We start from the raw sequence: 27874 nt of genomic DNA, 5'->3' as shown, positions 1-27874 counted from the left end.
AAAGGCAAAACTGAAAAAGTAAACATCTTGAAATTATCAAATAAATTATGCTTAAAAAACATCTAGTAACAAAATAAATCGTTACAGCCTTATTCTAAAATGGATCCAATTGTTTTTTTCCTCATCAATATACACCCAACACCCCATAATGACATTGAATAATATTTCAGTTTTTAAACATTTCTAAAAACCTATTTTTGCTGACCCTTAACTCAGTACTTTGTTGAAGCACATTTAGCAGTGTTTACAGCATCGAGTCTTCTTGGGTATGACACTACAAGCTTGGCACACCTGTATTTGGGTAGTTTCTCCCATTATTCTCTGCAGATCCTCTCAAGCTCTGTCAGGTTGGATGGGGAGCATCGCTGCACAGCTATTTTCAGGTCTCTCCAGAGATGTTAGATCGGGTTCAGGTCCGGGCCCTGGCTGGGCCACTCAAGGACATTGAGACTTGTCTCGAAGCCACTCCTGCGTTGTCTTGGCTGTGTGCGTAGGGTCGTTGTCCTGTTAGAAAGTTAACCCTTGCCCCAGTCTAAGGTCTTGAGCACTCTGGAGCAGGTTTTCATCAAGGATCTCTCTTTACTTGGCCCCGTTCATCTTCGCCTCAATCCTGACTAGTCTCCCAGTCCCTGCCACCAAAAAACATCACAACAGCATGATGCTGCTACCACCATACCGTAGGGATGGTTTCCTCCAGACGTGACGCTTGGCATTCAGGCCAAATGGTTCAATCATGGTTTCATAAGACCAGAGAATCTTGTCTCTCATGATCTGAAAGTCTTTACTGTAGGTGCCTTTTGGCAACCTCCAAGTGGGCTGTCATGTGCCTTTTACTGAGGAGTGGCTTCCGTCTGGCCACTCTACCATAAAGGCCTGATTGGTGGAGTGCTGCAGAGGTGGTTGTGCTTCTGGAATGTTCTCCCATCTCCACAGAGGAACTCTGGAGCTCTGTCAGAGTGGACATCGGGATCTTGGTCACCTCCCTGCTTTGACATGCACTGTCAATTGTGGGACCTTATACGGACAGGTGTGTGCCTTTCCAAATCATGTCCAATCAATTGAATTTACCATAGGTGAACTCCATTCAAGTTGTAGAAACATCTCAAGGATGATCAATGGAAACAGGATGCACCTGAGCTCAATTTTGAGTCTCATAGCAAAGGGTCTGAAAACGTATGTAAATAAGGTATCTGTTTTCACTTCTTCATTATGGGGTATTTTGTGTAGATTGCTCAGGATTTTTTTGTTATTTAATCAATTTTAGAATAAGGCTGTAACGTAACAAAATGTGGTATAAGTCAAAGGGTCTGAATACTTTCTGAAGGCACTATTTCCATTGATTATCATTGAGATGTTTCTACAACTTGATTGGTGTCCACCTGTATCAGTTTGTCTCTGTGGATGGTTTGTCCTCTGACAAATCAATGGTAAGTTTCGATGTTCCTCAAGGCTCCATTTTAGGACCACTATTGTTTTCACTATATATGCTACCTCTTGGTGATGTCATTTGGAAACACATTGTCAACTTTCACTGCTATACAGATGACATGCATACATACATCGATGAAACATGATGAAGCCCCAAAATTACCTACCCTGGAAGCCTGTGTTTCAGGCATAAGTGAATAGCAGCAATTCTTTTTTACGTTTAAACTCGGACAAAACAGAGACAGACCTAGTTCTAGGTCCAAAAAAACAAAGAGACGAACATATCAAAAATATTTCAAGAGCAGCTTTTTTCCATCTTTGTAACATTGCGAAAATCTTAAACTTTTTGTAAAAAAATTATGCAGAAAAGCTAATCCATGCTTTTGTCACTTCAAGATAAGCCTACTGCAATGCTCTATTCTCCGGCTAGAGGGATAAGGCTAAGGCTAAATACATCTGTTTGAATTTGGGGGTTCTAATCAACATTCTATCATATTACTCCAGTGCTAGCCTCTCTACACTGGCTTCCTGTTAAGGCTAGGGCTGATTTCAAGGTTTTACTGCTAACCTACAAAACATTACATGGACTTGCTTCTACTTATCTCTCCGATTTGGTCCTGCCGTACATACCTACACGTACGCTACCTACACGTATGTGTAGGTCAAAACACGCAGGTCTCCTTATTGTTCCTCCTATAGCGCTCACTTTTTATGAAATTGTCTGCCGATCCATGTGGGAGGCGCACACTCAGTCTCAACCTTTAAGTCTTTACCGAAGACTTATCTCTTTAGTAGATCTTATGATTGAGTATAGTCTGGCACAGGTGGTATGGGGGCTGTGTTTTGGCCAATTGTGGGTGGGGTTATATCTAGCCTCATTGGCCATGTCTGGGGGTCCATGATGTCCCTCGACCCCTCCCCTGTATCTATGCTGTAATAGTCTGTGTGCCGGGGGGCTAGGGTCAGTCTATCCTATCAGGTGTATTTCTCCTATCTTACCTGATGTCCTGTGTGATGTTAAGTATGCTCCCTCTAATTCTCTCATCTCTCTCTCTCCACTCCCGGAGGACCTGAGCCCTAGGAACATGCCTCAAGACTACCTGGCCTGACGACTCCTGGCTGTTCTTGTCGTGCTGCTGATACAGTTTCTACTGTTCTGCCTGCGGCTATGGAATCCTTACCTGTTCCCCGGAGCTCCTACCTTATCCCGGACCTGCTATTACAACCCTCTCTCTCTCTCTCTACCTCACATGTTGTCTCAACCTCTGAATGCTCAGTTATGAAAAGCCAACTGACATTTACTCTTGAGGTGCTGACCTGTTGAACCCTCTATAACCACTGTAATTATTGTTTGACCCGGCTAGTCATCTATGAATGTTTGAACATCTTGAAGAACGATCTAGCCTTAATGGCCATGTACTCTCATAATCGCCATCAGCACAGCCAGAAGAGGACTGGCCACCCCTCAGAGCCTGGTTCCTCTCTAGGTTTCTTCCTGGGTTCCTGCCTTACTAGGGAGTTTTTCCGAGCCACCGTTCTTCTACATCTGCATTGCTTGCTCTTTGGGGTTTTAGGCTGGGTTTCTGTATAAGCACTTTGTGACATCTGCTGATGTAAATACATTTGATTGATTGATAGCAGTTGTTTTGTCTGTGTCCAAGGTGAAACTACATTAGAGCTGTCAAATCCACAAGCACAATCTACACCTCGATTAGGCTGATAGAAATCCAAATGATTTTGTTAAATGAGTTTCAATTTGAGCGTCATTATTTTTATGTAGACTACACTTTCTCGTTCTGAACTTCTAATGCGAGTGGGACGGGTGTGGCTTTGTGCAAATGATCACAAGAACATCGGCTGACCGATTTGACAGCTCCAACGTAGTTACACCTCAGACATGCCAAAACATCAGTTATGCGGGTGTCTGAATCCTGATCCATAATGTTGTAATTAAGTGCAATTGCCCTCAATGAAGGAAGTTGAATAGTTAAATGTAGTTGAAGATAGCGTTTAAAGCCAGCTATCAGACTTACTTGGTGGTTTCCAGTCGTATTCAGGCCAGCCTCTGACCTCATCGTTCTTGTTGTTCTCTGCTTCCAGCCAGTCAGTGAGGGGTTTGAAGTACTCTACCAGTGGCTTGGCAGACATGATGGGCTTTCCAGTGATCATGGCCATCGTTTCAGGCCAGGGCTTACTGAAACCCACTTTCATCACGTCACTGCAAAACACAAGGAATGGATAAAACAGATAAAACAAGTCCAAGAGTCTATCAGAAAGGCTGTCTGTTTTACTATAGTCTCACAAATACGTTTCAGACAACAATTCTACATACCTGAACGATAACTTCAAAACAACATCGTTTATCACATTAAAATATTGACAGTGCTGTCACGGTGATAGAATGCTACTTGTATGCGGGTGTACAGTACTGACCCTAGAAGTTTCCCTGCCTCTTTGGAGCGGTAGATATCACATTCGTGGAGAGGGCCTACATGCCCGGCGGCGTTACACAGAGCCTGATGGAACTGGAACTGTATGATGAAGCTCACAAAGTACCTGATAGGAAGACACACAGTCACATGATGTTCCCGCTGCATCTCACATACAAAACAATCTGTTTTATGAACGAATGTCATTTAATGCAATGTAGGCCTACTTGTGTTTTATGAGCAAGAAAGAGAAGTGAGCAAATTGAAGTGAGGTAACTTAACGTTGAACATTTGGCTCACTATTGTTTTCAGCATGTACATTGCACCACTGATTTCATCTCCTTTCATCTCCAGTAATAAATGTGGCAGACACCATGGCAGACACCGTACCTGACATAGGGCACATTAGCAGGGATGTGGAACTTTGCACCTGGGTCAAAGTCCTGCTCAGTGCGGGCCACAGGTGGACACAAACCCTGGTACTTCATTCTGGAAGGGACAGACACAGTACAAAGAAACGATTCAGTCTTTCTTTTAGATAGATGAGATATGGAGGATGGAGGTTATTCACTAAAAGTAATAGTCTTTACCTCATATTCCACCATTCCTTGTTGTACTCCTCCTCAGAGATGCGTCCGTCAAACACTTTCCACCTCCACTGGTCCATCAGGTAGCCGAAGGGCAGGAAGGCAATTTTGTCCAGGGCGATGCTCATGAGGTAATTGATCGTACTCTCTATGGAAATGAACAGACACATTCACGTTTAGAGTGGCATAGCACATTCACAGTGCAATCACAGCATATAGCTAGTTAATTTATGTTCGGCACACAGATTGCTTTAAAATATTATATTTTGTTGATGCTCTGTCTGCAGCTATGCTGTCATCACATAACCATTTTTTCCGGTTGGAAGAAGGTCTTAGTAGTGAATTGAAAATGTATCTTGCAAAAATTGCTTCTTTATTTTCCTCGTATTTATGACAGGGAAAAAAGCAGGGCAGAGTCAAAACGATTAATACAGTAATGCTGGAGTGAGGAGTCGTGCTGTACTTCGCTCCGCGGGTAATATTATTACATTTATTACATTTCATTACATTACAACGGAACGATTTGATTAGTGTAATGTTAGCTGGTAATGTTAGCTAGCTACATAGTTGTCTTTGCATCAAGGATAGAGGTGTAGCTTTGAGAAACTAACAAGGTTAGCTAGCCAGCTGTACTCATTCGCAGCGATGCCGTTTTACAAACAAAGCCAACACCACAGCCACTGCTAGCTAGCCAGCTTTACCAACTAGCAGTACAGTAGAAACTAAATACATTACAATGGAACGATTTGATTAGTGTAATGTAGCTAGCTACATAGTTGTTTTTGTATCAGAGATAAAGGTGTCGTACAGAGTAGCTATCGAGGTTAGCTAGCCAGCTACATTTTCAAACAAAGTCAACAACGCAGCCATTGCTAGCTAGCCAACTCTACCAGCGAGCAGTGCTGTAGCATTTTAGTCAACAAGATTTTTGCAACGTAAGCTTAACTTTCTGAACATTCGAGATGTGTAGTCCACTTGTGTAGCTAGCAGGACTGACTTTGTGTTAGCTAGCCAACGTTTAATCACTTCTGCGTTATGAAAGGTACCAGACACGGACACGAATGATCCATTGGTAGTTTGTTGTAACCAAGTATTGGTACTAACCGTGTGTTATTGGATGCTAGCATGCTAGTTAGCTACGGCGTCATAGGACACTGGAAGAAGCTGGAAGAATACTGTACCAAGTTATCTAGCTGAATAAACTAAGTTTGAGCCTATTCCTGGTAACATTGAACCACTGTAGTTTACATCAATTATAATTTCTAAAGTGGAAGTTGGAAAGTTATATTTGAGTGTCATTGAGTGTTCATTCCAATCTCCTTTGCATTAGCGTAGCCTCTCCTGTAGCCTGTCAACCATGTGTCTGCCTATCCCTGTTCTCTCCTCTCTGCACAGGCCACACAAACGCTTCACACCGCGTGGCCGCTGCCACTCTAACCTGGTGGTCCCAGCGCGCACGACCCACGTGGAGTTCCAGGTCTCCGGCAGCCTCTGGAACTGCCGGTCTGCGGCCAACAAGGCAGAGTTCATCTCAGCCTATGCTACCCTCCAGTCCCTCGACTTCATGGCGCTGATGGAAACATGGATTACCACAGAAAACATTGCTACTCCTACTGCTCTCTCCTTGTCTGATCACGTGTTCTTGCATACCCCGAGAGCATCTGGTCAGCGGGGTGGTGGCACTGGAATCTTCATCTCTCCCAAGTGGACATTCTCTCTTTCTCCCCTGACCCATCTGTCTATCTCCTCATATGAATTCCATGCTGTCACAGTCACTAGCCCATTCAAGCTTAACGAGAGTCTTGTCTTTAAAATGGTGTAAAATAGTCATATGTTTGAGAAATCGAAGTAATAGCATTTCTAAGGTATTTGAATATCGCGCCACGGGATTACACTGGCTGTTGAGTAGGCAAGCATCCCACCTAGCCCATAGAGGTTAACATCCTTATCATTTATCGCCCTCCAGGTTCCCTTGGAGAGTTCATCAATGAGCTTGACGCCTTGATAAGTTCCTTTCCTGAGGATGGCTCACCCCTCACAGTTCTGGGTGACTTTAACCTCCCTACGTCTACCTTTGACTCATTTCTCTCTGCCTCCTTTCCACTCCTCTCCTCTTTTGACCTCACCCTCTCACCGTCCCCCCCTACTCACAAGGCAGGCAATACGCTTGACCTCATCTTTACTAGATGCTGTTCTTCTACTAATCTCACTGCATCTCCCCTCCAAGTCTCCGACCACTACCTTGTATCCTTTTCCCTCTCGCTCTGCTCCAACACTACTCCCTCTGCCCCTACTCAGATGGTATTACGCTGTCGCAACCTTGGCTCTCTCTCTCATGCTACTCTATCATCTTCCATCCTATCATCTCTTCCCTCTGCTCAGTCCTTCTCCAACCAATCTCCTGATTCTGCTTCCTCAACCCTCCTCTCCTCCCTTTCTGCATCCTTTGACTGCTCCGTGGCTTGACGACTCATTGCGAGCTCACAGAACAGGGCTCCGGGCAGCCGAGCGGAAATGGAGGAAAACTAGCCTCCCTGCAGACCTGGCATCTTTACACTCCCTCCTCTCTACATTTTCTTCCTCTGTTTCTGCTGCTAAAGTCACTTTCTACCACTCTAAATTCCAAGCATCTGCCTCTAACCCTAGGAAGCTCTTTGCCACCTTCTTCTCCCTCCTGAATCCTCCTCCCCTTCCCCCCTCCTCCCTCTCTGCGGATGACTTCGTCAACCATTTTGAAAAGAAGGTTGACGACATTCGATCCTCGTTTGTTAAGTCAAACGACACTGCTGGTCCTGCTCACGTTGCCCTACCCTATGCTTTGACCTCTTTCTCCCCTCTCTCTCCAGATGAAATCTTGTGACTTGTGATGGCCGGCCGCCCAACAACCTGCCTGCTTGACCCTATCCCCTCCTCTCTACCTCACCTCGCTCATCAACGCGTTCATCCACCTCTGGCCTGCTGGCCCCCCACCTCTGAGGAAGCACGGTTCCCGCTCAGCCCGTCCAAACTGTTCGCTGCTCTGGCACCCCAATGGTGGAACAAGCTCCCTCACGACGCCAGGACAGCGGAGTCAATCACCACCTTCCGGAGACATCTGAAACCCCACCTCTTTAAGGAATACCTGGGATAGGATAAAGTAATCCTTCTAACCCCGCCCCCCCCCCCCTTAAAAGATTTAGATTCACTATTGTAAAGTGGTTGTTCCACTGGATATCATAAGGTGAATGCACCAATTTGTAAGTCGCTCTGGATAAGAGCGTCTGCTAAATGACTTAAATGTAAATGTAACTCATCCTTGACCGCTGGCTACGTCCCTTCCGTCTTCAAGAGAGCAAGAGTTGCACCCCTTCTCAAAAAACCTACACTCAATCCCTCCGATGTCAACAACTACAGACCAGTATCCCTTCTTTCTTTTCTCTCCAAAACTCTTGAGCGTGCCGTCCTTGGCCAGCTCTCTTGCTATCTCTCTCAGAATGACCTTCTTGATCCAAATCAGTCAGGTTTCAAGACTGGCCATTCAACTGAGACCGCTCTTCTCTGTGTCACGGAGGCTCTCCGCACTGCTAAAGCTAACTCTCTCTCCTCTGCTCTCATCCTTCTAGACCTATCTGCTGCCTTTGATACTGTGAACCATCAGATCCTCCTCTCCACCCTCTCCGAGATGGGCATCTCCGGCACGGCTCACTCTTGGATTGCGTCCTACCTGACAGGTCGCTCCTACCAGGTGGCATAGCGAGAATCCGTCTCCGCACCACGTGCTCTCACCACTGGTGTCCCCCAGGGCTCAGTTCTAGGCCCTCTCCTATTCTGGCTATACACCAAGTCACTTGGCTCTGTCATATACTCACATGGTCTCGCCTATCATTGCTACGCAGACGACACACAATTAATCTTCTCCTTTCCCCCTTCTGATAACCAGGTGGCGAATCGCATCTCTGCATGTCTGGCAGACATATCAGTGTGGATGACGGATCACCACCTCAAGCTGAACCTCGGCAAGACAGAGCTGCTCTTCCTCCCGGGGAAGGACTGCCTGTTCCATGATCTCGCCATCACGGTTGACAACTCCATTGTGTCCTCCACCCAGAGTGCTAAGAGCCTTGGCATGACCCTGGACAACACCCTGTCGTTCTCAGCTAACATCAAGGCGGTGACCCAATCCTGTAGGTTCATGCTCTACAACATTCGCAGAGTACGACCCTGCCTTACACAGGAAGCAGCGCAGGTCCTAATCCAGGCACTTGTCATCTCCCATCTGGATTACTGCAACTCGTTGCTGGCGGGGCTCCCTGCCTGTGCCATTAAACCCTTACAACTCATCCACGCAGCCCGTCTGGTGTTCAACTTTCCCAAGTTCTCGCACGTCACCCCGCTCCTCCGCACACTCCACTGGCTTCCAGTTGAAGCTCGCATCTGCTACAAAACCATGGCGCTTGCCTACGGAGCTGTGAGGGGAACAGCACCTTCAGGCTCTGATCAGTCCCTACACCCAAAGAAGGGCACTGCGTTCATCCACCCCTGGCCTGCTCGCCTCCCTACCTCTGCGGAAGCACAGTTCCCGCTCAGCCCAGTCAAAACTGTTCGCTCCTCTGGCATCCCAATGGTGGAACAAGCTCCCTCACGACGCCAGGACAGCGGAGTCAATCACCACCTTCCGGAGACACCTGAAACCCCACCTCTTTAAGGAATACCTGGGATAGGATAAAGTAATTCTTCTAACCCCCCCCAACCTCCCCCCCCAAAAAAAGATAGATGTACTATTGTAAAGTGGTTGTTCCACTGGATATCATAAGGTGAATGCACCAATTCGTAAGTCGCTCTGGATAAGAGCGTCTGCTAAATGACGTAAATGTAAATGTAAATGTAAGAGCTCACCTGCGTTGTCCTCCACCACATCCAGTAAACCAATCTCCTTTAGATGCTTGGGAGTCGCGACAGACAGGGCCAACACATCACCGATGGCCTCGTGGAAACCTGGATTGGCGCCTTCACGGAAGGAGATGGGCTGGTCCTTGTACTGCAGGAAGTACTGCACATGACCCATCTCATGGTGAACGGTGATGAGGTCATCCATGGTTATCACGGTGCACTGTTTGATCCTGGAAATTAAGCATATGAACTCATCATTTTAATGGCCGAAAAGGGCAGTCATCTTTGATTTTCATGGGGAACGCAAACACATCTTGAAAGTTGAAAGGGTTAGAATACAACGACAATGGGTGGGGGTACTTCAAGTGAAACTCGAACCTGCAATCCTGTGCATGTGAGTCCCAACAGCATACACCAAGAGTTCCAAAGCTCTTTGCAAAGTTTCTGGTGTTTTACTGTACTAAGAAAGCTACAGACTCTACATCCCTCCAAATTACCTGAAGTCTTTGCGGTTGTAGAAGTCCCAGGCGGAGGCATGACACACCACATTGCGTCCATCCTTGGGTTTCTCCAGCATGGACTTGGCCCAGAACTCTGGAGGCATGGGCAGCAGCCCCAGAGAAGTGAAGAAGTTGTCTGACTCTTGGAACATCCTGGTGGCATTCCAGCCCTGTGGGGAAAGTTGGGAAACCCAATAAGGTTTTCCTGGTCAGGTCACATGGAAACTGAATAATATCCCACCGTTAAACAGAAAAACTGGTAGTGGTCAAATTTGTTACCTTGGCTATCATGGCTGGTGTGGCGTCTACTTGTGTGGCATCGGGGTAGGGAATGGCCAAGTCCATGATGCCAGACCAGGTCTGCGCCCACATGTTACCTGATAGGACAAGAGAAACATGGCTGTGCTGTTATATCCATAACTAAACAAATGTTAAAGGTATTAGCTATCTTTCAGCCTTGCACCCCTGACAGAGCTAAAAACAGTGGGGTTTAGATTCAGAGCCAGCGCAATCCCTAGCCTGGTGGACCTGTTACAATCAATGTCATGCTCAAAACAACAGCAGAATATCAATGTGCAATGGTCATACAGAAAAATAGTTTTGGCCTTAGTGCTGGAATCCATGCTGGATTCTGACTCTTGGTCTCACCTAGAAGATGGGCAGGGATGGGCCCTCTCACGTTGATGTGTTTGCCCCCATACTTTTTGTAGAGAGACCTGCGCACGTAGGCATGCACGTTGAGATAGAGGGGCTCCAGCTCCTTCCACAGATGCTCCAGGTCCTCTTCGAAGGTGGGGGTCTCGTACAGGGAGCGCCAGAATGCCCCGTTATCAGAGTGTCCTATGAACAGACAGCATTAGAGTGAAGGAGAATTCAGTGCCAGAATAGAACATAAGTAGATTGCGGAGGCCGACAAGGCTGCCCCCCATTGCTTATTTTTTTCATATTAGTACTTGAAACCCTTCCTGGACTAATTAGAAAACCTACCAACTGCCAGCCTCTGTAGAAATGTCTTTGGGTCTGTTATTTTGAAGACCTTACCATTAAGAGTGGCAGCTTTGTTGGCCAGTTGAACATATCTCTTGTAGTCCTGTCGCAGTTCTCTGCCAGAGGCGTTTCTCCAGCCCTGCCAGGCAAATAACAGCTCATCATAGTCTCTGGACTCAGCCATAATCTGCTGGAGGTCTGAAACAAGACACAAACCAGAGAAAGAGTCAAGACCAGAACTCTCGAGACTCAGACCAAGATCAGACGCAACCATTTGAGACCCAGAACAAGTGTATAAAGACCATGATGAGATCAAGACCCAAAAATGTGAAAAAAACAAGACCCAGACCAACCATTTAAAAAAGTTTGTGTCTCTTGACCACATGACCACAGTTAAAAAAACTGAGACAAACCTCTTTGAAGTTTCATATTTGTCTGGTTTTGCTGAGTTAGTTGCCACCTCTTTTGTCAAATGTTATCTAGATAAGTTGTTATATATATATATATATATAATATATATATACTGCTCAAAAAAATAAAGGGAACACTTAAACAACACAATGTAACTCCAAGTCAATCACACTTCTGTGAAATCAAACTGTCCACTTAGGAAGCAACACTGATTGACAATAAATTTCACATGCTGTTGTGCAAATGGAATAGACAACAGGTGGAAATTATAGGCAATTAGCAAGACACCCCCAATAAAGGAGTGGTTCTGCAGGTGGTGACCAAAGACCACTTCTCAGTTCCTATGCTTCCTGGCTGATGTTTTGGTCACTTTTGAATGCTGGCGGTGCTTTCACTCTAGTGGTAGCACGAGACGGAGTTGTGGCAAGAAGGTTTGCTGTGTCTGTCAGCGTAGTGTCCAGAGCATGGAGGCGCTACCAGGAGACAGGCCAGTACATCAGGAGACATGGAGGAGGCCGTAGGAGGGCAACAACCCAGCAGCAGGACCGCTACCTCTGCCTTTGTGCAAGGAGGAGCAGGAGGAGCACTGCCAGAGCCTTGCAAAATGACCTCCAGCAGGCCACAAATGTGCATGTGTCTGCTCAAACGGTCAGAAACAGACTCCATGAGGGTGGTATGAGGGCCCGACGTCCACAGGTGGGGGTTGTGCTTACAGCCCAACACTGTGCAGGACGTTTTGCATTTGCCAGAGAACACCAAGATTGGCAAATTCGGCACTGGCGCCCTGTGCTCTTCACAGATGAAGCAGGTTCACACTGAGCACATGTGACAGACGTGACAGAGTCTGGAGACGCCATGGAGAACGTTCTGCTGCCTGCAACATCCTCCAGCATGACCGGTTTGGCGGTGGGTCAGTCATGGTGTGGGGTGGCATTTCTTTGGGGGGCCGCACAGCCCTCCATGTGCTCGCCAGAGGTAGCCTGACTGCCATTAGGTACCGAGATGAGATCCTCAGACCCCTTGTGAGTCCATATGCTGGTGCGGTTGGCCCTGGGTTCCTCCTAATGCAAGACAATGCTAGACCTCATGTGGCTGGAGTGTGTCAGCAGTTCCTGCAAGAGGAAGGCATTGATGCTATGGACTGGCCCGCCCGTTCCCCAGACCTGAATCCAATTGAGCACATCTGGGACATCATGTCTCGCTCCATCCACCAACGACACGTTGCACCACAGACCGTCCAGGAGTTGGCGGATGCTTTGGTCCAGGTCTGGTAGGAGATCCCTCAGGAGACCATCCGCCACCTCATCAGGAGCATGCCCAGGCGTTGTAGGGAGGTCATACAGGCACGTGGAGGCCACACACACTACTGAGCCTCATTTTGACTTGTTTTAAGGACATTACATCAAAGTTGGATCAGCCTGTAAGTGTGGTTTTCCACTTTAATTTTGAGTGTGACTCCAAATCCAGACCTCCATGGGTTAATAAATTGGATTTCCATTGATTATTTTTGTGTGATTTTGTTGTCAGCACATTCAACTATGTAAAGAAAAAAGTATTTAATAAGATTATTTCATTCATTCAGATCTAGGATGTGTTATTTTAGTGTCCCCTTGATTTTTTTGAGCAGTGTATATATATATCTTGGATGTAAAACAAATATCACATGGACTAATAATACAAACCAGTTAGAAAAATGGACAATATATGCATCTTTTAATTAGGTAAGTGTTTTAGTGCCCTGAACCAGGCATAGGATTGAGCAAGTGTATTGTGGGATCTTACCTGGGTCCAGTGGATGGCAAGTCCCATTAGCTCTGCACACCTCAGCCACACTGTACTTGGTTTCCATGTTCGCCAGCAGATTGTTGTACTAATAAAAAACAATCAACAGCATAAGAACTTGCAACTGCCCTAGAAAAAATGTATAGTCCTACGTACCTGTTAAATAGCTGTAGAATAATTTCATTAACGATTGAGGTTAATGTACTGTGTGATTTTGCCCTTGATTTTGTCAGTGAACAGTGGATCATCTTGAAGGTATTGGGTCAATAAAAGCACACAACCCGTTCTTACCTCTTTCAGTTCCTCGTCGGGAAGTCCTGCTCTTTCGATGTCACTGAGTTTCTTCATGATACGCTTCACAGAACCATCCTGAAAGTCTGTGGTGTCATATTTGCGGGCCTCTTTTCCGTAGGTCAGTGTGTGGATAGACATGTCCAAGTTCTTTTGCAGCTGGAGACAGAATACACTCACTCGTCACAACGGTTCATTGATTTGTCCAAGTGCAAGAAATGTGTCAGAAAATCTGCAGGATGTGCAGTAGAATCTAGTGTGTTAATGCTGGGCTGGAACAAAAGCCTGCTCATCCTGTAGCTCCTCCAAACCCTGGTTCATGAATACTAAGAGCGGTTTTTGAGCTGTGGGTTAGTTGTGTGAAAGCCAATTGCCAATGTGTACAGTATGAGCGAGGGCGATGCTCCATTAAGACACCAGACCCAACTCTTACCATGTTCTGCTTGTTCTCCTCATTGATGTCAGTGTTGTAGGCCCACGATGCTTCAGTGTAGGCATTCCAGACCCCCTCCGCAGTGCTGTTGTAATCTTCCAGGAACTTCTTAGCCTGCACCTCATCTGCAATCTTGTCTAGGTAAAGAGAAAGGTACAGGTACATTTAAGCTACATGGCTATGTGACTGTGGCCTGTTTCTAACTTAAGATCTGAGGGTATAGCTTGAATTTGTATGCAAGTTCATCTTCCAGTGACATCCATGCATGATTTAAGAGAGAAGTGAATTTGTTTGAAGAATCTTTTTATTGATTTTCAGCATGAGGTTTCAATTTAGTTTGCAACAATGAGAGTTCTAAATGTAATGTCCAAACAATGGAAAAAATACCCACCACCAGTAACAAACATTATTATCGTTATCAAGTTCATTGATAATAACCATTACAACAATCACAATAATAATTGCACTGCCTACAATTTCATCAAAATTTAAGTGGAATCAATCAACGACAAAAATAGATGAATCACCAACAATGAAGTGTTCATATTAGAATTATAGATAGTTGGTATAGAGTTTGTAACACAGTTCTTAGTCAGAAAATGAAAATGAAATAAAAAAGAAGAAACAAAATGAATACACAAATAAATAAATTAGAATAAATAGTTAAATAAATTAAAAAATCTAACAAAACAAAAGATTATAGATTAAGATTTTCCTCAATTTGTCCTACAATCGTATAAACTGAATTTGATATTTTCCTGTTTGAATCTTTGTATTGTGTGTATATATGTTTTTTAATTTTCTGACAAATAAAATGAATCAATCAATCAAGTGGGGAAAAAACGTTGATCCATCTGCCAAAAGTAGGAGGGGCAGACTTCTTCCAATGCAAAGTAACCATGTTGAAAAGCTAATTATAGTGCACTTGTCATCAGTTATATCATCAATAACCATATAAATCACATTGAAAGATGATCATTTTCCTCCACCAAATTTAAAGGTTGACTTTTGGAATTCTCCATGTTTTATTTGATGGAAAAATCCTCCTCCTCCTTCGGTTTAACCTGTTTACTGGCTTACCAATATCCTCGGGGTAGCCCTCTGGTACGGGTGGAACCCAGTTAAAGTCTGGCCAGCCCAGGGTCTCATTCGTCGCTGCGTTCTGTTCCTCCAGCCATGTGATGATGGGACCAAAGTATTCCATCAGGGCACTGGCATCCATCTTGTTTGTTCCGACGGCTTCCTGGAGCACCTGTGTCCAGGGCTTTGATTCTCCGGATTTAAGGACCGTCCTTTCAAATTCAACAGAGGCCATGTAGGGAAATGTGTTAAGCCTCATTTACTAATGTAGCTTTGTATGGTTTAGCTTTAGCAAGTCTAGGGACAATGTTTTATGACTGATTCAGTTAGGGGGGAACTATATCTTAGGGTCATTTGAGATTAAATATATTTTGTGTCTCATCTCTTAACTTGATCAGGTAACACCATTGTTAATATGGCTGTAATGAATGTTCTAAGAGAGGCAATAACAGAACACATACTCTAAAATCTTTCCCGCCTCCTTGGACTGGTAGATGTCACATGTGTGCAGGGGTCCACTCTGATTGGCTGCCTGACATAGCTTCTTGTGGAACTGGAACTGCAGAATGAAGCTCACAAAGTATCTGCAGGAGACCAAACAACATCTTGAATCAATCATCCCAGCAAACCAAAATTGGTTTGTTTGCATAAAACATTCGCCTGATATTGCAAGAACGCTCCCAGAACACATTTTGTCTGTTCTTTAAAGGTTCCCAAAATATTTCATTAGGTTGTGGGAATAGTCTTATGGAATCATTGTGGGGATATCACAAAATATGAACTGTCCAGATGATTATACAATATTTATTTTGGGGTGCAAAAAACATTTTAAAAGTTCCCATTTTAGTGAATGTTAGGAGAACATTCCAAGGATATTTCGTTTAAAACATTACATTTATTTTGTTAAAAAAATATGTTATCAAAAACATTATTTCAATGTTTTTGGGAGGCTATCATCCTAATGTTAGATAAAACCCAAATTATAACTTAATGTGAATCTTAGCTAATGTTCTGGGAATGTTTGAGGATTGATGACATTTGAGGATCGATTTTTTATTAATCAATTCGTATTTGTAATATTTATATTCCCTCAGTGGTCTTTATTCCTGAAGTGTATATGCATAATAATCATCAATGAGAATATACCTGTATGTGGATATGAGGAAAGAAGTGAGTGAGATGGTTTGAAAAAGAATCCAACCTGATGTATGGGGTGTTTCCTGGAATGTGGTATTTTGCTCCAGCATCCATGTGCTCCTCTGTGCGTTTGGTGGGAGGACAGATACCCTGGTATTTTGTCCTTGAAAAGTGAACAAGGGAAGACAAAATGACAATGTTTTTTTTAAAACATATTCCCATTGTATAAAATGTACTATTATCTTGGATATAAACAATTTCCCTCCACAAACTTTCGTCATGTTAAATCTTTTCTTGGCACTTACCTGAGGTGCCACCAGTCTGCGTTGTAGCGCTCTGGGGGGGTGCGCCCACTAAACACACTCCACCTCCACTGGTCAATGAGATAGCCGAAGGGAAGAAAGGCCATCTTCTCCAGAGCCATCTTCAGCAGGTAGTTGATGTCGCTCTCTACAATGAACAAGCCAATTAAATCATACAAAAAATAATAACCACCACAATAACTAAGTAACTAAGTAACTTACTCACTAAGTAACTAAGTAAGTAGGTAACTAACTAAATAACTACTTACTAACTTACGTACTAACTTACTTTCTTACTTAAGCTACTACTTTCATACTACTTACTCATTTACTTTCTTACTTACTTTACTTAGCTACTTAGTTAGTTGCTTACTTGGCAACACTGTACCTACTAACTTACTAACCACCAAAAATCGAATTGTTTTATAACCGTGTGCCATAGATATATCTTTGCGTACCGTTGTCATTGGTCGCATTGGGCAATAGGCCGATGCTGGCCAGATGCTTAGGCGTGGACACAGAGAGGGACATGACGTCACCAATTGCCTCATGGAAACCTGGGTTAGCCCCGCGGCGGAAGCTATAAGGCAGTTCCTTGTACTGCAAATAGTATTCAACATGGCCCATCTCGTGGTGCACTGTGAAAAGCTGCTGCATGTTGACTGTGGTGCACTGTTTGATCCTGAATGTGAGGAAACATCACATATGAAGACATTTCATCTTCATAGCATCGGGTAACTGAAGCCTCTCTTTTCTCGACTCCAGAGTTAATTTCCATAACCCCATTTCCACTTGCTCACCTGAAGTCCTTTCTATTGTAGAAGTCCCAGGCAGATGCGTGGCACACCACCTCCCGATTTTCTGGCTTCTCCAACATAGACTTGTCCCAGAACTCTTGGGGCATTTTGATGAGGCCCAGGGAGGTGAAGAACTCCTCAGCCACCCGGAACATATGAGTAGCATTCCAGTTCTAGGAGGAGGAAATCATTGTATTTCAGGTATATACAGCCAAGCTTAGATATACTTTCAATGGATTAATTTTGAGTTGGTACAAATTATTTCAACTGGGCTAGACAAGAGTTTGGGATTTTATTTTTAACAAACTCTTTTAGATATTGTTTTTAAATATATTGCCATTTCTTAACTTTCAACTATTTCCCACCCAGTGATCTACATGTAAACTGAGCTGATAGCCAATTCTCCAATTTCACCAGCTTACTTGAGCCATCATTTCATCTGTCACGTCCACATTGGGTTTGCTGGGGAAGGGGATCATCATGCCATAGATGTTGTTCCAGGTTTGCGCCCACATGTTTCCTGAAGAAATGAAGCACAGGCACTTAGCATTAGCCAGAGGCTTAATAAATCTACTGGCAGAGCCTCCCTATTCACAAACACTGTGAGCAATGGGCTATAGCTAGCATCTGATGTTTCCTGACTACGTGACCAGGAAACCGCAGGGCCTGTTCTAACCTACATTATGTGTCTGATAGTAACGTCTATAAGAAGGGCCCAGGTCAGGGCCAAGTGGTCAGGAAAAAGTCAGGGCCCTACCTAAAATGAATGCTAAGCTTTGACGGAGTGAGATTAAGTTGACAAAACAGCTGATAAATTAGCGATTGAACATTTTGCATTGGCTATAAGTTCAAAAAGAAATTCAAAGGTAAACTCACCTAGCAGATGAGCAGGGATAGGTCCTTTAAGATTGATGTATTTCGGGCCGTAGTGGTTGTAGAGCTTGCGGCGCACAAAGGCGTGAAGATTCTGGTAAAGCGGCTGTATCTGTTTGTAAATAGCCTCCAGGTCACTCTCAAAAGTCTTTGACTCGTACCACGAACGCCAGTATGCTCCCGTGTCATCAAAACCTAGAGAGAACACAACCATATGTTTCTCAACCTCTCCTCTGTCTCCCTTACTACAACCATGGACCAAACTTACTGCTAAAATAGTGACATTCACAATGACACAGTTGTGGGGTTTAACCATATGTAAGGTCAACGTGATATTTTTACCATCAGCTTTATAGGCCTTGTTGCTAAGCTCCACAAACTTTGGATACTCTGCCTTGAGTGGCACACCCGATGCATTGTGCCAACCCTCCCAAGCGTACAGCAGTGTCTTGTAGCTCCGTGAGTTGGCCATGATCTCTGTCAGCTCTGTGGAGGCAAAGTCAAAGAGACCCTCAGTTACAGAACACAGAAACTCCCTACACAGGGGACTTCTGGATTTCCAAATGATGCCAACAGAAAGAGAACAATGGTAGTTTTCTTAACTTTTCTTAAACAATGAGGTGTAGAAGTGTTTAGATGACTTCATGCTCTCCTCTCAGTGGGAGAGGTGCCTACAATATACATTTGCTAAGAGATTAGCCTTGAGTTATGATGATGCGACGGAGGCAGATAGTGGCCTAAAAACAACACATATATTTTACAGGTTGGGTATGGGAAGTGAAGGTGAGGAAAGAGGGAAGTTGAAGGCCACTGAACAAAGTGAGTTTGGTAATCCAACGGCTGCCGTTGTTTTGTGATGAGGGACCCTGGACCACCCAATGTTAACTTTAGTAGATTGTAAAATGAGGAATCATCTGGGGGAAGTGGACTCTAATTTTAGAGTGTAAACACATTAACAGAAACCATTTCCATGATCTAGATTGAAATGTAAGCTGAATTTGTACTGTAACACACAGTATACTGTAACACACAGTATGTGTTACAGTAGGGCAGGGTTTCCCAAAACAGGGTTTAAACCAACACTTAGGTAATTGGGAATGACTTATGAAGTCAGCGGGCTCTGCACCGTAGTAATGACCAGTAGTAGGCCATTTCAATGTTCCTAAAGAGCTTCAATTGAACCGCTTCCTCCAGAGACCTCTTCAAAGTAATCACCCTCATCCTTTTCCTAATTTGTTATTCCTTCTTCCCTTAACGTTCCCTCATTTTTTTTTACAATAAGCATAAGATTGCAATTATAACTGTAATTACACGAAGACAGCCACTCACCTGGCTCAAGAGACCAGCATTCATCTGGCTTTGGACACACTTTGGCAGTAGAGTATATTTCAGACATCTTGCTTAGTATGACGTTGTACTGGGTAAAGAATAAGGAGATTGTGAAAAGACAAAATGGCTCTCTGAATCCATTCAGACCTTCCTGATGCTCTCCTACAACAGCCGAACTAAACATATTACGTTTTATAAAATCTGCTACAGACATGTTGACATTTCAGTATCACAACATTTAATTGTGAGTCTAACTCAAAGCTTGTAATAGCGCTCCTCTAAAAAGATGTAAACAATATGAGACTGACCTCATGTCTTTCTCCTGCAGGTAAGTTAGCCGCTCCCAGAATGTTGATCTTCTTGATACGCCTCCGCAGAGTATCATTAAAGGTGGCCACCAGCACATCGGAGAAGGTTTCTTTGGCCTTCTTCCCCCAGGCTTCGGTGAAGGCCTGCTTTAACCCATCAGATTCCACCTGTAACCACAGACAGGTGGCGGGGTTACTATAGTGTAGCAGCCCAACGGCCCTCACGTCACAGCATCCTGTATCTTGAGTAGTCACGGCCCAAGTTGGAAGTAGAACACACAGGTACCGTTGACATCCAATCATTTGGGAAATTGATGATGCTGTATATTTTGTTCAGAAAACTATGAATAGCCATTACAAAACTAATTCCCAGAAACAAGGAATCCACTAACTGCGCAGTCTCCCTTTCTATATCATGGCCACTCACATGATCATTTTCCTACTGTATTTGTCTTACTCCCTACTTCTGGTCTAGTGTCGTAAGACTGATTGCATTGCACTAAATCCCAAGCAAAGGCCCACAGCATATTGAATATTCATGGGGATCATGACAGTTAGCTGTGGGCCAGAAGGCCCTCTTTGTGACAACAGTCAGAGCTCAGGGGTTGAGTGGGAGTATAAAGACTAGAGAACCCTGGCCCGCCGGATCAAAAAGTTCCGTATGCATCTTATTAAGGAGTGGAGACGGCTACTTAACTAGGAAAGTGGCAGCATCACTCACAGTTCAAGGACAGCACACAGGCATTATACAGTTCTCTTGCTCTTACTACGCAGGCAGTACGTAAACTCATAATATGAGACGTGAGACCTGTCCTTGACATCATCCTGGAAGGCCACTATAGAGTAGAATGCAGTCAATTCAACATTGTGCTGTGCTGTATGATAATGCTGATACATGAGGGATGCTGGAAGACAGGGCCAGTCAAGGCATTACACACATAGCACATAACATGTTATCCTGTCCATTATGACACTGACTGAAGCGGAATACAGATACGTCAAAGGGTTGAGAGGTTTTAGCCAAACCGCCTCAGTTCACCTTAGTGACTACTTCTGACAGTTTACGTGTTTTACCTGCCAAGAACAGATACTGCCAAGAACTAGACTACTACAAACAGATTAGATGGTGTTGTTTTGTTATCGGTTAACAGTGTTTTTACAGTAGAGCGAACGCCTCACCAGCGACAGAGGGTGTACTGTATGATAACGAAGATAGATGACACACGGCCAAACAGGGAGAATGATAACCTCAAGATGACACACAGTCACACACCCATGTGTGCTCCAATGTGGGCCTAGGGTGAATATGCCACAAGCTACAGTCGTTTTGGGTTTCCCTATACTGTGGTATCATGTTTGGGGAAAACACAAAGCAACTCCTTTTCCTCCTGGGTGTTTGTTCTTAGACTGGGTAGACTGGCCCATTGTAAACGGTCCCTTTGTGTATTTTTGTGCATTCTCCATACATTTTTATTTAACCCATTTGGGTACTGTTGTTTTTGCCGCGCTATTAAAAACTCAAATTGAAAACCTACTAGTTCCCCAGCTGCCTTTCTTGTTTGTGATTTCCTACAGGGAATTTTCGGTGCACTCTGTCTACGTCCACTGTATTCGGGGTTGAAGATTCTCCAACAGGACCTCCAGTCCATTAGTTGTGTTATTTGTATCATAACCACAGAAGCATAGAGTCACTGTCAGGAGGATACTGGGGCTGTCTGTCACAGCCCAGGACATAGACATCCTGTCAGGGCTGACAAGACAGTAGCTTCTGTTAGGTGATGTTTTCATTGAGGTCCAGCTTATCCACTGTGTCTCTACCGCCACTGATTATTAACAGTGGGCTGGACGGAAAACTGGTAACAGTGTTGAGGCATTAACTCTGATCTCTCTCCCACTCTCTCCCTCTCTTAAACTGGGTTTTGCTGCCACACACACTCAATTATATCATCAGATTGAACTCTTCTCTCTTTTTATTTTTCTATAGGATAATAAAGATAAGGTGAAAAGCTGTTGACTACCCCCCCTCCTCTCTCGCTTTTTCTCTGTATATTTCTCCCTCTCCCCCTTTCTCTCTCTCTCAAGGCTGTTGAATGTGTTCACTCACTTATGAAAGCTTGACTGTAATTCAGAGGCCCTGACTGTATAGTATAGTGTCATTGACCAAAGGGCCCAAGGTCCACTCTTGTTAAGCTCATCAAGAGAAAGTTAATTTGTAAAAAGGGGAATGGGGAGGGAAAGATATCCTGTCACGAGTTAGTCAAATGTTCCTATCCAATTAGAACGTTGGAATTCTGAAAAACTAGCAATCTCAGTCAATTTCAAATGGTACTCTCAGTGTTTGGCTAAATAAATTATTGTGTATCTTCGCTTCATATTATTTCAGATTTTCTGAGGAGAACGAATGCTTCGTTCATTTGTGCGCTATGAAAGTTAAGTGAAAGAAGACGCTTTGAAAGCACCACACCGTGGATTTGGACCTGCTTTGACAGCCCTGAGTTCACACGTTTCATGTACTTTTTGGATAGTTGATATTTCATCCGCATTTCAAAGTAACTGATGCCCACAACCAGTGGTGATCTTCGAGCATTACATTTTTTAGAGCCTACTTGATATTAACCCTCCGGACTGATCTGACTGCTGTTTGATCCTTTGCTCTCCTCGGCCTGAGCTCATTTGAAATGAGATTAAATAACTTGACTGCAAGGTTATCATAGGTGTGTGTGTGTGTGTGTGTGTGTGTGTGTGTGTGTGTGTGTGTGTGTGTACACATAGAGGTGCAAGGGGAATACATCTAGTCTAATTTAATTGCTTACCATGCTTTACCATGGTACAGTTTAACAGCACATTTTTTGCTTCAGATTTTCGCCTAATCCACTACGACAGGACTGAGACAAAGATTAACTCAGTGACGTAGGAATCCCAGGCCCAGCCCAAGTTGAATGGAATGTTGCTGTTAACATTACAGTACATCCCCACCAGTCAATAGGCCTTTCTCTCGCGTGATGGGGGGTCATGCTAATTCATCGTCACAGCCTGCGGGGAGGAGACTCGGAGAGAGACCAGGAAGGCTACCCTCTGTCTGACAGATCTTATAGAACACCGAAACCCCTGATTCCCTTTGATCCAATGTTTGATGTGTGGGGAATAACAGCGTTCATAACTGGCGGAGACGCTCGATGCCTGGTGCGCGTCTGTGTGTGTGTATGTGCGCACATGCGTGTTTGTGCATGTGTGTGTATGTGTGTGTTTGTTTCTCTCTCAGAGCGACAGATTACTGCCTCACACCTCCGCAGTTTCATTGATCCTTCCAGCTGCCTGGATGGCTTTACTTTTTCAAAATGTTCACAGTCTCTAGCTAACACTGTTCCTCAGCCCATTCGGTTATGCAAATGTCTCCTGATAACATATGGTGAGACGGGAGGAACAGTAAAAGAGAAGCAGGCGGCACTAGCATGCAAATGTCTCATTACTCCACTCTGAAAAGTCCCATTGAAACCGCACTGCAGTGTCTCTAATGTTTGTACTAGGAAGTCCATGTTATGCATCAACCTGGGAAATTGCATTTTCCTCAAATACCAGTACAATGCTTGGAAAATAATCAGGCATTTGAACTTATAGGCATCTAACAAAACAACAAGCCCCATTCTACCCTCTCCACACACACCCCACACCCCTCGGGCTTCATTCAAGACTCGGAGACGCTCAAACCACATGTGTGTGGGTTCTTTTGATGATTTCAGAAAACATACAAGCTGAGTTTGCAGAAATGGGAGGAACTGAGCATATCATTTTGGATGAGGATGAATAGGGTTGGTTGTAAAGCCATGCGGGGCTCAACCCAACAAACATCCCTCTATGGGTGCTGTTGTCATACAAGGAACCAGTCTAGCCCTGACAAACACAACTGAGTAAGACTTTACAGTACCCACCTCCTTATTTATGCATTCATAAAGCCTTTATAACAGCTATGCAACATTTACAAAGCCTTTATGGATGCATACATAAGGAGGGCCACAGTAAAGTGTTACCCACAACTCTAACTAGTACATAATGGTTCGCACTGGACTGAAGAGGCTAACAACTAACTAATCCAACTGCTGTCAACCTTTCATTGAAACACCTCTGTGTGCTGTGTGCAGAGTGGGGAAGGGGGAGGAGTCCTACCTTTTTGTTGGAGTTGTGGGCCGTAATGTTGGTCTGGTATGTCCAGCTGGCCTCTTGGTTTTGGTAGGTGACAAGCTCGGCGGTGGTATTGTAGGCAGTGACAAAGCTTTCAGCCCCGACCTCTGTGGCAGGGTAGTCCTCTGGCACCCACTCGGGTGGCAGGACAAATTGACAGAGTCCCAAGAGTGGCAGTACCAGCACCACCGCTGCCCAAAGCATTCTGGCCATTCTGGCCCTAGAGCAGTCTCTCCAATCAGAGGATAGTAAAGTCAAGAAAATAAAGTGGAGAAGGAGGGAGGGAGGAGAAGGTGCCTAAAAATGAACTTGTTGCAGTGAGAGGAGAGTAGAGTAACACCTTCCCTGGTTTTTTCTCATCCCAGTCTCCCTCCTGCTTCTCTTCTCCTACAGCCACTGTCTGTTCCTCGAATGCTGAGCCGCCACAGCCAGCTCCTTTTAAGTAGCTAGCAGTCTAACCCAGCCCACACTTTTCTGCAGCCTTCCCCTTTCCACTTCACAGCACTGCCTGCCGCACACTTACTAACAGTATCTCTTTCTCTTTTTTTCCTCTCCCTTTCCAGACCCCTCTTTTCTTCTTTCCCCTCACACCCTTCTTTACCTGTCTCTCTCTTTCTTTCTTTAATTAACAGTATCTCTTTCTCTTTTTTAACCCCCCCTTTACCTACCAATAGTAATGATTGGAATCGCAAGCACTCGCTCTTTTGCCCAAAGCCAAAGCATGTAGAGGGAGAGAGGGAAGAGAAAGGGGGAAGATACAGAGAGAGTGAGAGAGAGGCTAAGATAGTGGGAGAGAGGGAGAGGAGGTGGGGAGAGAGAAACAGGAAGAGGTAGATACAAAGTGAGAGAATGAGAGGAGGGGAAGATATGAGTAGATGTTAAGGGGGTGAAACAGAGATACAATATGTGAGACGGGATTCTATGTACACACTTATAGAGCCCCCTGACCTCACAGCTCTCTCATCTTATAGCTACTGTATGAGAGCATCAGTGTTATTTCTCTCAAAAGAGAAAAATATCAATTTTCAGAGTAATATCATCATACTAGCTAGCTGTGCGCAAAACAATAATACTGCAAAGTACAAGCATTTTCTTCACGACTTAATTGGTTTAGAAGGGCATAGTAACAAGTCACAAAATGTTACTCTCAATTGTTTTCATGAGAAGCTGTTTTTGCTTTCTTTGACTGTGGCTAGTTATGGATCACACAATCTCCTGTCTCAATCTGTGATTAAATTCTACATGTATTGAGAGTCAAAACAGAATTTGGAAGAAAAGCTTGTCATTTTCATCTTATTCAAGGTTTAATACTGTCTTTTTTGTTTCCCTCATCAAAGACTTTAGATAGAACAATGGCCAGCGATTAAATGGAATGTGTTTTTTTTATTCTTGAAAAAGACCTACTTTGATGAGTAAAAACAGATATAAACTGTGTAGAAATTACAACAGTAACAAAATGACCCTGCTAACAATCACTAAAACGATAAGTGAGACCATCAGGGAGCATTGAAAACACTACAGGTATGAGTGCTTGGATGAGCGAACAAGGAGCTAGCAATAGTCAAAACTGCACAATGGCCCAGTACTGTATTAGAGGAGGGTACTCTAAAAGCACATTCTCACAGTGATGTTACAACAGCTACTCTACAGCACAACAAAGCTGAGACAGCACAGCAGTCAGGTCCTCAATAAAAATAGAGGATGAGGGAGGAGGAGAGTGTGAAAAGGCAGAGGCAGGGGATTTTCATTCTGTCTTTATCACCATATTCTGGATAGTTGTCTGTCATCCAGACTGTAGTACAGCAAGCTAAACTCTCTGTCACTTGCTGTTGCACGGCAACTGACAATGAGGGGGGAGGGGGCTGGCCAACATGAGAGAACCTAGTTCAGCTTCTCTGGTATGGGGGAAATCAGAGGGAGAAAGAACACGTTATTACACAATCAGAATAAAACTGGGGTAGGCCTATTCATAGGAAAAATAGCCTAGATATGGAGGCTGCAAGTGCCCAACATGTGGGAATATTGAAAATGTGCTGGCGTATAGGGACTTGGCAAAATCATTGATGAAAGCTATGTCATCCCAAGACCATTTCCAGAGAATGGGTTTTTGACTGGGTCTCTTCTGTACAGATGACCAATTTTATGGGTTATTCAGAGGTGGTGTGAATCATACCGTTATGACTATAACTACTGTTCCCTGAAGGAGGGAAATGAGGTACAACACAGCTATGGGGAGTTTGTGCTCTCTACTGAAGAACATTAGAAGGCCGATGAACACCATGCCTCACTGGAAACCCCACCTTCCACAGGTGATAAACCCGAGGCATGGATTCATTCCTTAAATTTGGTACCGCTCTTCACCGAGCCCAGAAGTGGGCGGGGCGGAGGCAAACAGGTGTTGTACCTTGTTTCCCTCCTTAAGGGAACAGAAATTATAGTCCTCCCAACAAACCGGCAACATTCCCAGAACATTAGCTAAGATTCCCATTACGTTCTACAGTAGTTAGGGTTTTATCTCACATTATGATAACATTCCAAAAATATTCAAAGAATGTTTTTGATAACATCTTTATAGTTTATTTTTTTAATGAAATATCCTTGGAATGTTCTCCTAACATTCACTAAAATATTGTGAACAACATCTGTAACAACCCCCACAGAACATTCTCCAAAAGTTATCTTTAGGTATCCAGGTAATGTAATAACACAATGTACCAGTAAGGTTTTCACAGCAAACCAAAATTGTTTATGTGAAAGTTCCCAGAACATTTGTTAGGTTGCGGCAAATGTTCTCATAACACAAAAACTATCCAGTCATGCTGATGATTATACAATGTTTGTATAAAACACTCCCCTGATGTTTCAAGAACATTCCCGGAAAACATTTTGTCTGTTCTTTAAAGGTTTCCAAATTGTTTCTTTAGGTTGTGGGAACAGTCTGGTGGGAATATTGTGGGGACATCACAAAAGATATGTTCCCAAAACACAAAACACTGTCCAGTTGTGCACATGATTACACAAGGTTTCTTTTAGTGTGCAAAAAACATTCACCTAATGTTGCAAGAATGTTCCCAGAAAACATGTTGTCTGTTCTTTAAAGGTTACCAGAATGTTTCATTAGGTTGTGGGAACAGTCTGGTGAGAACATTGTGGGGATATCACAAGAGATCTGTCGGACATTTCCACCTGACCTAATTAAAGCGCCCCTGGCCCAGCTGAGTAAGTGGCAATGAATTAAAGGATTATTCCACCAACTCCATGGGCTTTTTCTACAGCCACCCCGGAAATTGGTTAATTTCCACACTCCTCAAAAAAGGCTCATTGCTCCCCGTCCTCTGTCATCTCAGGGAGAGGAATTAGTCTGGCAACTGGCCTGATATATGTCCGGTTCTTTACCTGGATCTCCACCGATCTAACACGACCATCGGTCCCAGGCATGATCTTAGTGATACGGCCCACAGGCCAGGAGGCTCGAGGCAGCTGAGGGTCCACCATCATTACGACTTGGCCAGTTTCCAGGCTGGCCATTTCTCTCCGCCATTTCCCTCTGTGCTGTAGACTTGGTAGGTAATCCCGAATGAATCGGGCCCAGAAATGGTCAGCCAAGATCTGGCTGTGTCGCCACCGGCGCCTGCCAACGAGGTTGGTATCAGCGTACATGGCTTGAGGAAGTGATGCATCTCGGCGTCCCATCAAGAGCATATTCGGTGTAACCGGATCGGGGTCAGCGACGTCTGCAGAGAGATATCCCAAGGGTTTGGAGTTCAGTATCCCTTCCACCTCTATCAGGACAGTCCGCAAGACAGTTTCCGTGACAGTTTGGTCCCCCAGTACGACTCGTAAGTCCGTCTTTACAGATTTGATCTCTCGCTCCCATGTTCCTCTAAAATGAGGAGCTCCTGGAGGGTTAAATTTGAATGAGATTTGTTGCTCCATCAGCTGATCCTGGAGGCTGGGTTCCATGGCTTGGAAGGCTTCCTCCAACCTGGCTTCTCCTGCCTTGAAGTTTGTACCTCTGTCAGCCAGGATCTCGTAGGGTTTCCCCCGTCGGGAGATAAACCGCCGTAGGGCCATGAGGAACGCTTCAGTATCCAAACTCTCCAGTAGGTCCAGGTGGACACATCTAGTGGTCAAACACTTGAATAGAATGCC

At 44.3% G+C, this 27874-nt stretch overlaps 1 protein-coding gene across 1 annotated transcript in view; it reads right to left on the bottom strand.

The window, feature by feature from the left end:
• The window catches only part of LOC115200950 (angiotensin-converting enzyme), a 28880-nt gene extending 4650 nt beyond the window's left edge, over positions 1-24230 (bottom strand). The window contains exons 1-24 of the mRNA XM_029764097.1: positions 23708-24230; positions 19544-19711; positions 19236-19323; positions 18249-18392; positions 17910-18101; positions 17456-17553; positions 17037-17206; positions 16695-16918; positions 16240-16384; positions 15999-16097; positions 15259-15381; positions 14798-15009; positions 13718-13854; positions 13285-13443; positions 12994-13081; positions 10855-10998; positions 10462-10653; positions 10093-10190; positions 9811-9983; positions 9320-9543; positions 4448-4592; positions 4248-4346; positions 3862-3984; positions 3462-3646 (exon numbers count right to left, since the gene is read on the bottom strand). Coding sequence (XP_029619957.1) covers positions 3462-3646; positions 3862-3984; positions 4248-4346; positions 4448-4592; positions 9320-9543; positions 9811-9983; positions 10093-10190; positions 10462-10653; positions 10855-10998; positions 12994-13081; positions 13285-13443; positions 13718-13854; positions 14798-15009; positions 15259-15381; positions 15999-16097; positions 16240-16384; positions 16695-16918; positions 17037-17206; positions 17456-17553; positions 17910-18101; positions 18249-18392; positions 19236-19323; positions 19544-19711; positions 23708-23935 — 3658 coding nt within the window. The 5' untranslated portion in view covers positions 23936-24230. The remainder of the gene's footprint in view (positions 1-3461; positions 3647-3861; positions 3985-4247; positions 4347-4447; positions 4593-9319; positions 9544-9810; positions 9984-10092; positions 10191-10461; positions 10654-10854; positions 10999-12993; positions 13082-13284; positions 13444-13717; positions 13855-14797; positions 15010-15258; positions 15382-15998; positions 16098-16239; positions 16385-16694; positions 16919-17036; positions 17207-17455; positions 17554-17909; positions 18102-18248; positions 18393-19235; positions 19324-19543; positions 19712-23707) is intronic.
• Between the last annotated feature and the right edge of the window lie 3644 nt (positions 24231-27874).

Source organism: Salmo trutta, chromosome 10, assembly GCF_901001165.1.
Source record: "Salmo trutta chromosome 10, fSalTru1.1, whole genome shotgun sequence".
Taxonomy (NCBI): domain Eukaryota; kingdom Metazoa; phylum Chordata; class Actinopteri; order Salmoniformes; family Salmonidae; genus Salmo; species Salmo trutta.
Note: the sequence above shows the minus strand (reverse complement) of the source record. Positions and strands in the feature narration are given on the sequence as shown.